Below are 15087 nucleotides of genomic sequence, written 5' to 3'. Positions count from 1 at the left end.
ACCTGCTGGACACCGTTCAAGAAACCCCATTTTCGGCCCCTCCAACAGTGCTTTGCTGAGCTGCATCCTCTGTGAAGCCTCGCGTGCCGATTGTTCTAAGTCACACTCAGAGTAGCCCTGCCCACTGCCCTACTAATGGCCACCGAATGCCCAGTCGAATCCCGACTCTTTGCAGTCTCTTGGACAGTAGCCCACCAGGCTCCTCTGTCCATAGCATTTTACCAGGCAAGAATACTGGAGCGGGTTGCCATTTCCTCCTCCAGGGGATCTTCCTGACCCAGGGATCAAACCCAAGCTTCCTGTGTCTCCAGCATTGCAGGCGGATTCTTTACCACTGAGTCTCTCTACAGTTCGGTTCTAATTTGGGTTCTTTAGACAGGCCCTTTCCCAGACTCTGGGGAGCCCTGTCCTTGAATCCCCAAAGGGTTCAAATAGGATCCCCATGCTTCACAAGGAGACTTCACGAGTCACCCTTCTCGCTTTCTTCAGACCCTGCTGTCTCTCCGTTTCCTTGCCTGCGCTCCTACTGGAGAACCGGGAGACCGACTAGGCAGTAAGGCGGAGGCGGGGCGCTGAGGAGACTAGTTAGTTCTTTCATTCATTTCATAACCTGTCCTGGCTCCTCCCTGGGGCAGGGAGGGGCGGGAAATGACCGGGTTTGCGTAATGGGTCCGGGGTGGGGTGGGGTGGGTTAGGGTAGGGTAGGGGGGTGGGGGGCTGGGGTGGGTTAGGGAAGGGTAGGGGGGTGGGGGGCTGGGGTGGGTTAGGGTAGGGTAGGGGGGTGGGGGGCTGGGGTCCCCGGCGCCCACCGTGAAGGGCTGGTGGACCGCTGCCCATTGTGGTGCCTACCTTGGCCGGGCGTTGGAGTTCTGACTGTGTGCTAGGGACCCCCTCTTCCCACCCCGAGGCATAGCCAAGCCTGAGAGGGCGACGGAGAGACTCATAGCTCAGGGAAAGAATACCTGGAGAGAGAAAAGCAAGAGCAGGGGAGAGAAGCCTTTAAAATCTATTTCTGAGGACTTACGGGGCCTCGCAGTTGGAACTATAAGGATGGGAAGAGGGCCGCGGAAGTTTAAGCCCTTTCCCATAAATCTCAAATGACCCTGGCTCTGTCTGAAAGCGGATGTGAGCGAGGACATAGGGAGCGGGGGTGTACAAGGTCTAGCTTTCAGACGGGGCTGCAATAGGGTTGGAAACCATTCGTGCAGCATTAGTCGGAGGGAAAGAGACCCGCAAATCATCACCACTGAGGGGAGGACCAAGAGGTGGCTTTAACCCATCCCCCAAATAAACATCCAAGATAAATTGACACAAAGTGACAAAACAAGTACTGTAGCGCACACTCCTTGCAGTCAGGTCACCACTTCCAAGTTCCCCTCCTCCACAACGGAGCCCTCCAGCCCTAGAGCATCTAGTGAGAGATCATATGGAACCCTGGGGTTCTGGGGGCTGTGATTTCCGAGGCCCAGCTCCCGCCCAAGCAGGAGTGCCGGGAAGCTGTCACGCACTGCGCTCCTGGGCTGCGCGGCCCTCACCTCTAGGCAGGGGGCGCCTTGGCCCGGGAAAGACACCAGGCCCAGGGGCGGACCCCGCTGGGCGCGCTCCTCCTACGCCGGTGTCAGGTTTACGGAACCGAGAGCTCCCCTGCCGGACGCGCGGTGGCCAGACGGCCACAAGGATTCCGTTCGCCTGACCCGGCCCGGCTGGACCCTGCCTGGGCGCGCCATGTTCGCGCGTGGGTCCCGGAGGCGCCGCTCCGGGCGCGCGGTGAGCGAGACTCGGGGCAGCGATGGGGGTCGGGGTAAACAGAGACCCAGGAGAGGAAGCAAGGGATAGAGAGGAGGTGTTCCACAGAGGATTTGGGAATCCCCATCCCCAAGATACCCAGACCGGAGGGCTGCTGGAAGCATGTGGATGAAGGAACGTGGAAATCTGGTGGCCCTGGCTCCCTAATCACCTTTCCGCACACCTTTGTCAGTATGCAGGGGACTTGGTGCACTCCCCTCTTGGGTGAATTATGGGAGGGGATTCTGAGAGCCAAAAGATTGGGTCCTGAAGTCCTAAATTGAGCAGAGACCTCCTGAGCTTCTGAAGAAAGGGACCTCCCCCTGTACCTGGGTGGAAGGTGAACTGAGGGGCGAGGCCCTACACTCCTGGGGTGCCCGAATATTGAGAGTCAAGTGGTTGGGATATGGGGGTAAGAGAGCTTCCAGGCTTCCACTTGAGTCAAGGAGCTTTTGACTTCCTAGATGGGAGGGTCTCTCTCTTCCTTTGGAGGGGCTGTCTGGGTGGGGTCTGGTCCAGAAGAGTGAATAGCCCTAGGATATGAGGGATAAGGGCCAAGGCTTCTTGGGGTGTGAGTTTCTGAATGGCTCAAGGGCCTCCTGAGATCCCAGAGGAGGGTCTCGGTTCCTTGGGTTTGAAAAGGTGAAGCCAGGGTTTGGGAAAGAGCTCTTGCTGCTGCTGCTGCTAAGTCGCTTCAGTTGTGTCCAACTCTGTGCGACCCCATAGACAGCAGCCCACCAGGCTCCCCCGTCCCTGGGATTCTCCAGGCGAGAACACTGGAGTGAGTTGCCATTTCCTTCTCCAATGCATGAAAGTGAAAAGTGAAAGTGAAGTCGCTCAGTCTTGTCCGACTCTTCTGACCCCATGGACTGCAGCCTACCAGGCCCCTCTGTCCATGGGATTTTCCAGGCAAGAGTACTGGTGTGGGGTGCCATTGCCTTCTCCAGAAGAGCTCTTGAGCTTCTGAAAATAGGAACAGGGTTCACCTGGGGATACCAAGTAAGGATGGGGTCTCGGACTCCCAACTTGTGGAACTGGAGTGCTGCTGGTTCCTGAGTGGAGAAGGGGCCCAGCAAGATGAGGCCTGGGAAGAGACACCCAGATTAGGGTCTCTGCTCTAGTGGAGAGAGTACTCCGAGTTCAGGTGTTTTGAGGCCTAAAGGATTCAGAGGCTGGTGAGAGGTGTCCAGGCTGGGTGAGGGGACTCCAAGGCTGGCCCAGGGAGGGGAAATTCCCTGAAAGGGGGGCATGTAGGGAGGTAGCCTCAGCTGCCCCGCCTCTACCTCGGTGGTGTCCCCCTCTGCTCTGGGCTCTGTCCCAGCCTGCCTGGCGTTGCCCTGGTGGGACAGGCCCTGGCCTGTGGTTGCTGTCCTTGGAATGGAGAGGCGGGCGTTGATTTCTCTCTCCCTCCCCGCCCGTGCGCACCTCGCCTGGTCCCGCGTCTGCCCCCGCCCACTACAGCCTCCAGAGGCAGAGGACCCAGACCGCGGCCAGCCCTGCAACTCCTGTAGGGAGCAGTGCCCCGGCTTCCTGCTACACGGCTGGAGGTAGGTGACCTTGCCTTCGTCAGGGTCCTGCCCTTAGGGGAACCCACCGAGACTTAGTCCACTCCCCTAGCCTGGAGCCCGGTCTTCGAGAAAGCTCAGGTCCAGAGCCCTCCCTCCCCAGACTCGGTCCTAATTGTGGCGTTCCCAGGAGATCTCCGCCTACTACATGTCCCCGCCCCCAGAAGTATCCTCCTAGTTTCCGAGCCCCGTCTCTAGGGAGAGCCTGAGTCCCGGGTTCTGAGCACCGCCCACTGACCTCCAGCCCCATTTTTGGGCTCAGAACTCCTCTCCCACACCCAGGTCCTATCCTCTTAGTGAAGGCCTGTACCCAAAACCTCCCATAGAATACAACAGACAGAGCCCGACCCACTCACGAGTTCAGAGCCTCAGCGCAAGCTAGAGCCCGCCTCTAGGAAAAGTTCCCTCAACAACTTCCAAAGTCCTGAGGGGAAACCCCTAGATTTATAACTCCAACCTCAGATTCAGCCCCGCCCCTACTCAAGTCCGCTGCCAGGAGAGTGTGGCCCAAGTCCCAGTGCTGAAAGTCAGGGCCTTGAGACCTCCCACAGCCCCACCACTCGCTTCACATCCTCTGGCCAAGCCCACAGCCCCGCTCGCAGCTCCCAGCCCAGGTGGCCGCTCCGCCCTTCACAGCCCCCGCCCACTCCCCCACAGTGGTTTGGCTCACAGCCTCACGTCCGCTCTGCACCTCCTCCAAGCCCAGAGCTTGGAGCTCAGGCTCCAAGTCTTTTGCTGGCGATAATCTGCGTGTCTCTGCCCCTCAGTTAGACTTTCTTGGGCCGCCAAGGGGGTCCCAGTGGGCTATCCCTTAGGAACTGACCCCCATCCCGGCCCCCACAGAAAGATCTGCCAGCACTGCAAATGCCCGCGGGAGGAGCACGCCGTGCATGCAGTGCCTGTGGACCTGGAACGCATCATGTGTCGGCTAATCTCAGACTTCCAGCGCCACTCCATCTCCGATGATGACTCAGGCTGTGCCTCAGAGGAGTATGCCTGGGTGCCCCCTGGTCTCAAGCCTGAGCAGGTGACCAAACGCCACCACCCACTCTTGCTCATCAGTGGGCACGCACACACACATACTCACACACACACTCAGGTGGGAAACTATTTCCAGGGAAACACTAGAGTATGTGGTCAGACTGTGCATGTCCTTCTGACCCCTCTGTGATCCAGCAGGGAACCCTGATTGATCGCTGGGCCAGTTCCTCAGGACCTGATCACCCCACTCCTGTTCTCATCTTACCTCAGGCCTTATCCCAGCACTTTTCATTCACCATATTTCCATTGATTCATTCATTCATTCATTCAACAGTCACTGAGCACTTACTGCATGTCAGACACTGTTCTGAGAACATAACAATGAACAAAAATCACACACAAAAATACACCTGCCCACATGGAGGTTGTATTCCCAAAGGGAACAAGAGACAATAAGCAAACCTACAAAAATATGTCAGATGGTGTAAGAGCTATGGAATAAATAGAGCAGGGAAGTGGGGAAGAGACAGAGATGTTGGAATTGTAAATAAGGTGCCCAGGTCAGCCTCTGTGACAGTATGATGTTTGAGCTTCCTGAAGAAGGTGAGGATGTGAGCTATGCAGATATCAGAGGTTAGAACAATCCAGGCAAGGGGAAAAGCTAATGCAAAGGCCCTGAGGCAGGAGTGTGCTTGGCATGTGTGAGAAACAGTGAGGAAGCCCGTGTATGTGGAACACAGTGAGCAATGGGGCCAGTGGTTGGAGGTGAGGTCAGAGATGGCAGGGGCCATGGACACACTTTGACTTCCACTTTGAATGAGGGAGAGGACACCAGAGGTTTGTGAGCAGAGAAGGGATGTGATTTGTCTTAAGATTTAACAGGATCCCTCTGGCTGCTGAATGTAGAATGGACTGTGAGAGTGGAAGCAGGGGATTAGTGAAGAGGAGGCAACTGCAGTGGTCCAGGTGACTGATCCTGATCGTGACATTAGCAGTGGAAGTAGTGAGCGGTAGTCAGAGTCTAGTTATATTTTGAAATTAGAGCTTAGAGGATTTTCTTGTGGGTATGAGAGAAGAGTCAAAGATGACACAAAGGATGGATGGATTGACTGATATGGGGCAGGCCAAGGCAGGAGCAAGTTTGAAGGCTAAGAGCATACATTTGGTTTTGGCTGTCTGGAGTTTGAGATGCCTGTTGGACATCTGAGTGGTCACATGAAAATGGAACTCAACAAGAAGTCACAGGGCTAGAGGTATGCATTTGTGAGGCATTAGCCAGGAGATGGTATTTATAGCCATGAAGTTGGATGTCATTCCCAAAGAACTGAAGGTAGACAGAGGGAAGAGGACCAAGGACTGAGACTGAGGACCTTCCCACATTTAGGGATAAACTAGCTGAGGAGGAACCAAAAGAGGGACAGAGAAGGAGCAGTCAATAAGGTAGGAGGAAGCAAACCCAGGGCAGTGTGGTCTTGTGGAAGCTAATAGAACAGTGTTTCCAGGAACAGGGAGTGATTGGCTGTGTCCAGTGCTACTGATGGGTCAAACTGGATGAAGACTGAGACCTGAGAAATGAGTTTAGCAATCTGGATATCATTGATGACTATGACAGGAATAGCTTTGGAGGAAGGACAGAGACAGAGGGGGTGGAGAAGCCCAACTGGAGTGGGGTCTAGAGAGAATGGGAGGAGACGAAATGGAGATAGGAAACACATACATTTTTGAGGACTTTTGCTGTAAATGGGGAAAGAAAAGTGAAGCAGCAGATGGAGGGAAAAGAAGGGTCAATACATGAAGGAACTCTCAGTATGTTTGAGAGGTGGCAGGAATGATCTGGCCTGTAGGAAGGAGAGATGGAGGGGGGTCAGTAGAAGTTCCCTCCTGATGACTTTAATTTTCTCAGAAAAGTAGGGATCCACCAACGCTGACTCAATGGACATGAGTTTGAGCAAAGTCTGGGAGATAATGAAGGACAGGGGAGCCTGGTGTGCTGCAGCCTATGGGGTCACAAAGAGTCAGACACGACTGAGCCACTGAACAACAACCACTCCACTGCATCATCTCTAGTCTCAATTATTTTCACCCATCCCCTATGTCCCTCCAGGTATACCAGTTTTTCAGCTGCCTCCCAGAAGACAAGGTCCCCTATGTCAACAGTCCTGGGGAGAAATACAGGATCAAGCAGCTGCTGCACCAGCTGCCCCCACATGACAGTGAGGTGAGGAGGCAGAAGACAGAAAGGGCATGCCAGGTAGGGGGCACAGCCTGGACAAATGCTGGGAGCTGGAAAGCAGTGGGCAGGCTCAGAGGAGGAGAGGTGAACTGATCTGAGGGGACAGGCCTAGACAGGCAGGGGCGATCAGGGGACATTCCTTGGTAAAAACCACAGCTGGGCCTTGGGAGAGGAGGTAAGGGGTGGGTATTTAAGGCACCTATACAAAGGCCTAGAAGTAAACTTTCTGAGCAAGGCTGAAATCTGGAAGAAGGTCGGGGTGGGGCAGGCATCAGGGGAAGAGCCTGGAAGACCCCTGCTACTCCAGGCACAGTACTGCACGGCACTGGAAGAGGAGGAGAAGAAAGAGCTCAGAGCCTTCAGCCAGCAGCGGAAGCGGGAGAATCTGGGGCGTGGCACCGTGCGCATCTTCCCTGTGACCATCACTGGGGCCATCTGTGAGGAGGTGAGCCATGGAGGGCCTCAGTGAGTAAGGGGTGCCTTTGCTCCAAGCCTTGGGGTGCAGACCCATCTCCCAGGCCCTGGGAAGATGAGGCTGGCCACTTAAGCCCTAGTGGTCTGTGTAGTGTCCCCTCTGGTGGGTGGGGTCTTTTCCTCATGTTCTGCTGTTGGACAGGGGCCATATCTAAGGCCTCCCTGACCAGCCAGGTCTGTCTGTAGGGTCCCCTGGTGGACTGGAGCCTGTTTCTCAGATCCCATGTCAGGTATGGTCTACCTCTAAGGAGAGCTTAGTAGACCTTCTCTATTCATTTTCTCCCTTCCATGCTGTGGACATGGGATGTGGGCTATCTCTTTGGCCCTCTTATGATCGAGACTTGTTCTTAAGAACCAACCCACAGTGGCAGGGCATGTCTTCAGAGGTGAGTGATGAGTGGAATTTGTCTCTGAGGCCCTCCTGGTGGGTGGACCCTAACCTTAGATCTTACTGTTAGGTGAGGTCTGTTGCTAAGATACCCCAACTGGGCCTGACCTGTCTCTATGGTTTTCTCAACCCCCTAAAGGTGAGACTTGCCTTTGAGGCCACCCACAAGAGATAGGGCCTGTCTCTGTGGTTTTCCCCAGGAGCAGGGTTGTTCTCTAAAGGCTCCTGCTCTCACCTTTACCCACAGCCATGTAGGCAGGACCTATCTTGAAGTTCTACCCCCTGGATGGGGCTGGTCACATAGGCCATGGGGAAGGCCCAGGTGTGACACACCTTGGCTGACCCCCATCCATCTGACCATCTTGGTGATGGTGACCGTGTTCACCTGTCATTTCACAGTGTGGGAAGCAGATTGGAGGTGGGGACATTGCCGTGTTTGCCAGCCGTGCAGGCCTAGGCGCCTGCTGGCACCCACAGTGCTTTGTGTGTTCCACGTGCCGGGAGCTACTGGTGGACCTCATCTACTTCTACCATGCTGGCAAGGTCTACTGTGGTCGCCACCATGCCGAATGCCTGCGCCCACGCTGCCAAGCCTGTGACGAGGTCTGTGCCTTTCTGCCCAATGGTGGGAATGGAGGGTGGGCAGGGCCAGGGGCAGACCCTTCTGATGGCCATGGATGGCCTTTGCCTGCCAGATCATCTTCTCCCCTGAGTGCACGGAAGCCGAGGGCCGGCACTGGCACATGGGTCACTTCTGCTGCTTTGAATGTGAAGCATCGCTCGGGGGGCAGCGCTATGTCATGCGTCAGAGTCGCCCCCACTGCTGTGCCTGCTATGAGGCCCGCCACGCGGAGTACTGTGATGGCTGCGGGGAGCACATTGGTGGGTGAACATGGGACTGGCTGGGCGATGGATGGACAGCTGGGTCATAGCCCCACCCCCAGGATTCCTTCTGTCTTCCAGGCCCCATCTCCCATTATACCCTATACTTTAATTCTAGCCCCAGCACTGTAGCCCTATACCCTTCACTGCAATTCCATTACCGATGTCCCTCATCATGCCATCTTTTCTAAACCCACCTACACTAGGCACCACTACATATCTAGACCCACCTCCAGAGTGCCCTCTAATTTCTAGCACCTTCCCCCCAAGTTACTCTCCTACCCTCTCAACCTAGCCCCTACTCTAAGCTATGCCCTGTTCTCCCACACTCTCCTCCATCAGCCTAGGTAAACCCTACCTTCTAAGCCAGACCCAACCTTCTAAGATCTACTACTCCCTTCCCACCAAAGCCACACCCTACCTTCTCTGTTCTGCTGCCACCACCCAGGTCTCTTCTTCAGGTCTACCTTCCATTCTCCTTCCACCTGAAGCCACCTCTTAATGTCTAAGCCAGACCCACATCTTAGAGTCTAATACCCACCTCCACTCTGGGAGGGGCCACCTGGGGAAAGAAAGGGAAGCAGAGGAAACATTTATCAGCCAGTTTCCAGGAGAGGAGAGTGAGGAAGGGCCCCAATCTGGAGAGGTGGGGGAAGAGGGCATCTCCAGGGACCCTGCCCCAGATTCCCAAGAAGGGCCCCCATTCAATAGGGTCGGGGATATGCCTGAGTTTTCCCCCTCCTGTCCATCCCTGCAGGCCTGGACCAAGGCCAGATGGCTTATGAGGGCCAGCACTGGCACGCCTCAGAGCGCTGCTTCTGTTGTAGTCGCTGCGGGCGAGCTCTCCTGGGCCGCCCCTTCCTGCCACGCCGTGGCCTAATCTTCTGCTCACGAGCCTGCAGCCTGGGGTCTGAGCCCACGGCTCCAGGGCACAGCCGCCGCAGCTGGAGCGCAAGCACAGTCTCCACACCTCTCACAGCCTCTACAGCCTCTTTCTCTGCTGTGGAGGGGGCATCTGAGACTACCACCAAAGGCACCAACACCGAGGCAGCGCCTGGTGAGCCACCCCACCTCCCCCAACCCTGTCCCTTCCCCTTGACCAGCCCGGGCCCTTCACCCTGGCATCCCTGGCCCTACCCCCATCTCAGTCCTGGCTTCATCCCCAAACCATTCCAGGCCTAATCTCCAGCCCAAACTACACCCCATGTGAATCCTGGTTCCACCCCACTTCTGTGCAGGGCCTTTCCCCTACCTCAACTTGTCCCAGCTTGAGCCCAAGTTCCTCCTCCAAACCCCTTGACCCCTCACCCTCTGCTCCCCGGCCCCACCTGGATTCTGCTCCATCCTACACCACGCCCCCACCCATGGCCATACCCCATATGCCAATCCAGTCCTGTTACTCCTGCTTTCACCTCCACCCAGAACCTGCCTAAGACCTCATATTCCCTGGACTCCCCACCTTTCTGCCCCACCCCGATGCCTGCCCCCATTTTCCCAGTCTTGATCAGGGAGAAAGAAGGTCCTTTCCAGAGGCCTCTCCTGGGTGGGGTGGGGGTGGGGCAGGAGGTATAGGGCGACTCCCCATCTTTTTCCAGCTGCAGGTCCTGAGGAGCCCACTCACTTTCTGAGGGGGGCCCCCCACCGCCACTCCATGCCTGAGCTGGGGCTCCGCAGTGTCCCCGAACCACCCCTGGGGCCTCCCAGCCAGCCGGATCCACGACCAGAAGATGGTGCCTTTGGTCGCCAGAGCGCCCCTCGTGTCAGCTTCCGAGACCCCCTAGTGTCTGAGGGAGGCCCTCGGCGGACCCTGAGTGCACCCCCAGCCCAGCGCCGCAGACCACGCAGCCCCCCGCCCAGGCGCCGCCACCGCCACCGCCACCATCACCACCACCACCATCACCACCACCGCTGCCACTTTGGCAGACGTCGCCACCATCAATGTGACTTGGGATCAGGGTCGGACTCAGGATCTTGCTCCAGCTCACCCACCAGTTCCAGTTCCGAGTCCTCAGAGGAGGATGGCTACTTCCTAGGGGAACGCATCCCACTGTCCCCGCACCTGTGCAGGCCAGTGCTTGCTCAAGATACCATAGCTGAGACTGCCAACTCCCCATCTCCACAGCTCCCTGGGAACTCTCGCCCAGGAATGTCTCGACAGGCCAGAGATAAGAACTGCATCGTGGCTTGAAGGAGTGACAGTTCTGGGGGGGGGGGGGTTCATTCTCAAGTCAGTGTAGATGATGACCTACACCCCAACTTAAGTCATTGATCCCCTTCCTTCCTCCCTCCTTTGTCTGTTTGTATTACTGAAGTAATTTAATATTTGTTGTAAAACAGGCTTGTCTTTACCTCTTTGCTCCAGCATCCCCCCTCCCCAATTTTCCCCCTACCGATGCTTGAGATTTATCTACATTTAATCAAAGGATTAATTTATTCACTATCATATGTTCTAATAATCTGCATAGTATTTATTTATTGCTCCACAGAACACCCCCACCCCCTACACACTGAGGAGGTTATTTAGAGTGGGTTACAACAAGGGGCCTGGAGTCTGAAATCTGAGGTACCCTCTTCTGTCATTTTGTGACTTAGGTGGGACATTGTCCAGGCAGAACTGATGTCTCTGTTTGGATACTGCAGAAGGGGGCCCTAGGCACGCCCATAAAGGTAGCCATACCCAGGAGGGTTGATTGGCAGGCTGGAAAACAAATTCCATGGTAAAGGCACTTTTACCTCAATAGGGAGCTGGGAGTTGGCTGGGAGTGTTGTAGGGGTGGGGAGGAGTTATTTCAATAGAGGTGTTGTTTGCAGATTGCTGAGAGAAATGAAGAGAGTACACCTACACCGGGCCATCTGCAGGGTCTGCAAGAGGAAAAGAGAGAAAGCATTGGCTGGATCCATTTGCCTATTTTACAGATAAGAATACTGAAGCTTATGGAACTTATTGGCACTAAAGCCTTAAGTACCAACAAGAGACAAAGTTGGTATTCATGCCCCTTGGGAAACCCATCTTCTTCTCAGCCCCCTTAGCAACACCCCCAGCACACCCACACACTTACCAGTAGGGGCTGCTGTATGTCTCTGCTGCCGCAAGGGGAAGGTAATGTAGGCGTCATAGCCAAAGAGGCCTGCAGCGCATAGGCCCAGTACCTGGGGATGGGAGTGAGGGTGGGTAGATTAGACTGGTCAGCCTACCAAGCCTCCTATCTCCTTGTATCCACTGACTAGCCCAGTGACTAGCCCATGCAGGGATGATGGTTAAAGCCACAGGTGGGGATCCCAGAGAGCCCCAAGGAAAGACCAGAGACTGGATTCTACCCCACCCTCCTTCTTCCTAGTACATCTCAACACAGTACAGCGACACAGTGGCCCCGTATACGTTGCTGTTGTTTAGTCCCTCAGTCATGTCCGACTCTTTTGCAACCCCATGGACTGTAGCCCACCAGGCTCCTATATCCATGGGATTTCCCAGGCAAGAATACTGGAGTGGGTTGCCATTCCCTTCTCCAGGGAGTATTCCCAACCCAGTGATTGAACACAGGTCTTCTGCACTGCAGGCAGATTATTTACTACTGAGCCACCAGGGAAGCCAGGCCCCACATATAGGGGATGCCATTCATACTGTGCATTGCAACAAAGCTCTAGCAGATGGTTTAGTCTAATTATTGACATTGATAGTGCTTTGTGCGTCCACCTCTATGTGCTTCCCACAAAAGTCCTTGTGTTGGACAAGGGACGGCTCTAATTTACAGCAAATGATGATCTGGGGAGGAAAACCAGGGCCTCAGTTTGACTTCCCTGTAGGCCCTGAGGACAAGTGTGACCTACTGTGAGTCACACACTTTCTGGCAGAAGCAGAGGCAGAAATAGCCCCAGGATCCTCAAACCCTTCTCTCTGTGCTTAGAAGCTGACTCCACAGCCATTACCCCTGCAGCGATTTTGGAGTTGTTTCCTCTCTCAACGAGCACCACAATGGAGGTGATCAGGTAGAGAATGACCGCTACAAGGGTTCGGAAGAAATCCTGTGAGGTGTAGGGAGAAGAGGGAAGTCAGCATTCAGAATTGCCCCGCACAATCACAACTTCTGTTATCCCTCCCTAGCCCTGCCATTATGGCCCCTTTCTCACACTCCAAGGCCAGTTGATGATCTGTATCTTGGTGTGCAGGTCACACATGTAGACAACAAAGAAGACGGCGGCAAAGATCATCTCTATCACCGACAAGAAAGAGTACCCTGATGTCGAGGTGCTAAAGCAGATCAGAATCACCAGGCATAGTATCTGGAAGGACATGTGAAAGGGGGCCTCAGTCAACTCCCAGGACTGAGGGGAATGGTTTCAACTAAGGGGGGGGCGGGTCATCTCAAACTTAGGACTGGGAAAATGACAAATAGCAATAGCTAAACTCTTAGTGTGTGCACACTGTGTTCCAAATGTTGTTCTAAGAGCTGCACAAGTATTAATTCACTCAGTCATCACAATAACCTAGTGAACTGGGTACTATTATTAGTACCTTTATTTTTTATACATGAGGAAAGTGAGGCACAGAGATGTGAAGTGACTTATCCACAATCACCCAGCTAATAGGTAGAGTTGGGTGCCTCGGTTTCCCATCTTTTTCCTTCTAGGATGCCCTGTGGGGAGTATCGCCTCCAGCACTCGGGGCACCAGCTTCAGGGCTTTGACAGGGTGCGACATGCAGTTCCCCCAGCAACCTCTCTAGGAAGCGGTGAGAGGAACACCAGAGGGGCAGGGCTCCATTAAAGGCTCTGCACCTTTTACAAAGGCCTCAAAGGAGGCGCCCACTTTGAGGAGTACGGGAAACCTAGGCTCCCGAGCGGCCCAGATAGCTAAAGACCTTCCGCCCCACCACAGAGGGGCTAGGAAGAACTGGGGGAGGGCTAGTCACCTACCCCGCGGGACTAGAGCGCGCGGGGCCCCACCCCAACAGGTCCCGCCCCTGGGCGCTCTGCCAGCCCGCCCGCCTGTGCCCAGGCCGCGCCACGCCCTGCCACGGGATGTCCCCCCAACACCCAGGACCTGGGGACACCTTCGAGGAGACCACCGATAAGAATACTGGGTCTCTCTCCACCGGGCCCGCCATACGCCCCGTGGGCCTCTTGCCTGACCGCGTGGGCCAGCAGCTCCTGACCACCTTCTCCAAGACCTCACTGATTTGGCCCTGCGTGTGCCCCTGGTTTCGGGCCTCCGCCATCAACTCACCCACTTGGCGCCCCACTGCCGAGAGCCCTCGGCCGCGCGCCTGCCTCCCCTGGAGCTGCCCCGCTTCGCGTGCTGCTGCCACCCCACCCCGCCTTTGCCCACCCGCCAGTCCCGGGACGCTCACAATCTCAGCAAACAGAAGAAATCCCTTTCGGGTGCGCGAGAAGCTGGTGCAGGCGGCCCAGCAGCCGGGGGCCGAGAGGCGCTCGGAATCCGCCATGGTGTGGACCCGAGTCCCAAGAGGCGCAGAAGACCTGCTCGCTGGCTCGTGTTTTCGAGGACGCTGCACACCCAGCCGTCTTGCCAGCCGTCTGGCCGGGAAGGGGGCCCCCGGGGCGAAGGAGGGAGTGAATCACCGCGCAGAGCAGAAGCGGGCGGGGCTTCAGCGGGTCGGGCCAGGTGGCCACCGCCCCGGAAGCCCCCTCGCCCCGCCCGCCAAGGTTTCTCCCCGCCGGGCGCTCAGCCCCCGAGGCACCCAGTCTTCAGGGGCGCCAGTTTGTCAGTTCTGCGGTTTGGCAGATCTGCGAACCAGAACCGTGTTCCAATGGAGAGACCCTTCATGCTTTTTAGAATACCAATGCGCCTGGGACTGCCTCAGAACCGTGGAGATCTGGCTTTGGGAGGGAATGCCTCAGTTTCCTTAGCTGTAAGAAACTGCCCAGGCCAAGGTTAAACTCAGGTATGTTTACAGAATTCGGGATAATTCAGATTTTGGAAAATTTTCCCAATGCATACAAGGTATTATTGAACACTCTCAGTGGGATCTGAGACTGCCTCGTTTAAAAACAACAACAGCAGCAACACACACACCTGTTAATATTTCCTCAAGGAATGATGTGGACCTTCACAGTAAGTGGGATAAGACAGGACCAAAGAATTGTTTCTGGTTAAGTCAGGTCAAGTTTTGTAACCAAATGGTACCCAACTTGTGGGAAATCTGTTGGTTTCCAAAGCTTTTTGGATTTCAGGATTGTGGATAAAAGATAGTGGATCGTGGAATAAACCTCTTAGATAGGGATGAGACCTTGCCAGGTGGAGAGAGAACAAAGCCTGCTGTGCATCAAGCTGCTCCCTAAATGAAGAGTGGGCATTATTAACAGTGTCAGAGCCCAGGGTCTGTTTCTCTGTTCTGCAATTCTGGGGAGGTCCTGGCCCCAAGTGTTGGGCTTCTGTTTCCTGGTTCTACATAAAGGGGCTGTCAGCCCAGTCTTAGATGAAGAATGCGGAAGGAGCACAGTTTTGTTTATTGCTGTGAGCTTGGCAAAATGAGGGGAAGGCTCCTGGGTGCCAGACTGAGCGAAAAGGCTGATGACATTTGAAGAGTGAGTTATCCTGAGCAAGTAATTTCTCCTGACTCAGCCTCAATTTCTGCGTCTGAGACCTGCACCTGGTAATGGAATCAGGCTATCCCCCAAGATGTGCTCCTCTGGCACACTCTCTCCAGAGTGGGTGTTGGTTTCATTCTCATTTGAGGTGAGGAGAGCCATGGCTGGAAGGCCAGAATGGTTCAACCCAAGGGCCTGCCTGCTTTCCCCCGCTGAACCTTGGGTCCCACA

At 55.4% G+C, this 15087-nt stretch overlaps 2 protein-coding genes across 3 annotated transcripts; one reads left to right on the top strand and one right to left on the bottom strand.

Annotated features, from left to right (window-relative positions):
* Positions 1 to 1610: 1610 nt before the first annotated feature.
* Positions 1611 to 10600, top strand: PRICKLE3 (prickle planar cell polarity protein 3). Of its 2 annotated transcripts, none has more exons than XM_043459020.1 (9): positions 1611 to 1767; positions 3247 to 3332; positions 4194 to 4377; positions 6436 to 6549; positions 6872 to 7009; positions 7826 to 8029; positions 8122 to 8308; positions 9066 to 9365; positions 9904 to 10600. In XM_043459020.1, the coding sequence occupies exons 1-9, from the start codon at positions 1726 to 1728 to the stop codon at positions 10494 to 10496; spliced, it is 1848 nt and encodes a 615-aa protein (XP_043314955.1). In that variant the 5' UTR covers positions 1611 to 1725; the 3' UTR covers positions 10497 to 10600. The 2 variants fall into 2 exon arrangements, with proteins under 2 accessions (XP_043314955.1, XP_043314953.1); XM_043459018.1 differs by having other exon boundaries at positions 6436 to 6582.
* A 151-nt stretch (positions 10601 to 10751) lies between these two features.
* PLP2 (proteolipid protein 2) lies at positions 10752 to 13916 on the bottom strand. Its single transcript, XM_043459021.1, has 5 exons — positions 13656 to 13916; positions 12437 to 12589; positions 12236 to 12331; positions 11368 to 11458; positions 10752 to 11170 (listed from the first exon to the last, which is right to left on the bottom strand). The coding sequence occupies exons 1-5, from the start codon at positions 13749 to 13751 to the stop codon at positions 11148 to 11150; spliced, it is 459 nt and encodes a 152-aa protein (XP_043314956.1). The 5' UTR covers positions 13752 to 13916; the 3' UTR covers positions 10752 to 11147.
* Positions 13917 to 15087: the final 1171 nt, after the last annotated feature.

The sequence above is a fragment of the Cervus canadensis genome, chromosome X (genome assembly GCF_019320065.1).
Source record: "Cervus canadensis isolate Bull #8, Minnesota chromosome X, ASM1932006v1, whole genome shotgun sequence".
Classification (NCBI taxonomy): domain Eukaryota; kingdom Metazoa; phylum Chordata; class Mammalia; order Artiodactyla; family Cervidae; genus Cervus; species Cervus canadensis.
The sequence above is the reverse complement of the archived record's forward strand: the minus strand, read 5'-3'. Positions and strand labels throughout refer to the sequence as shown.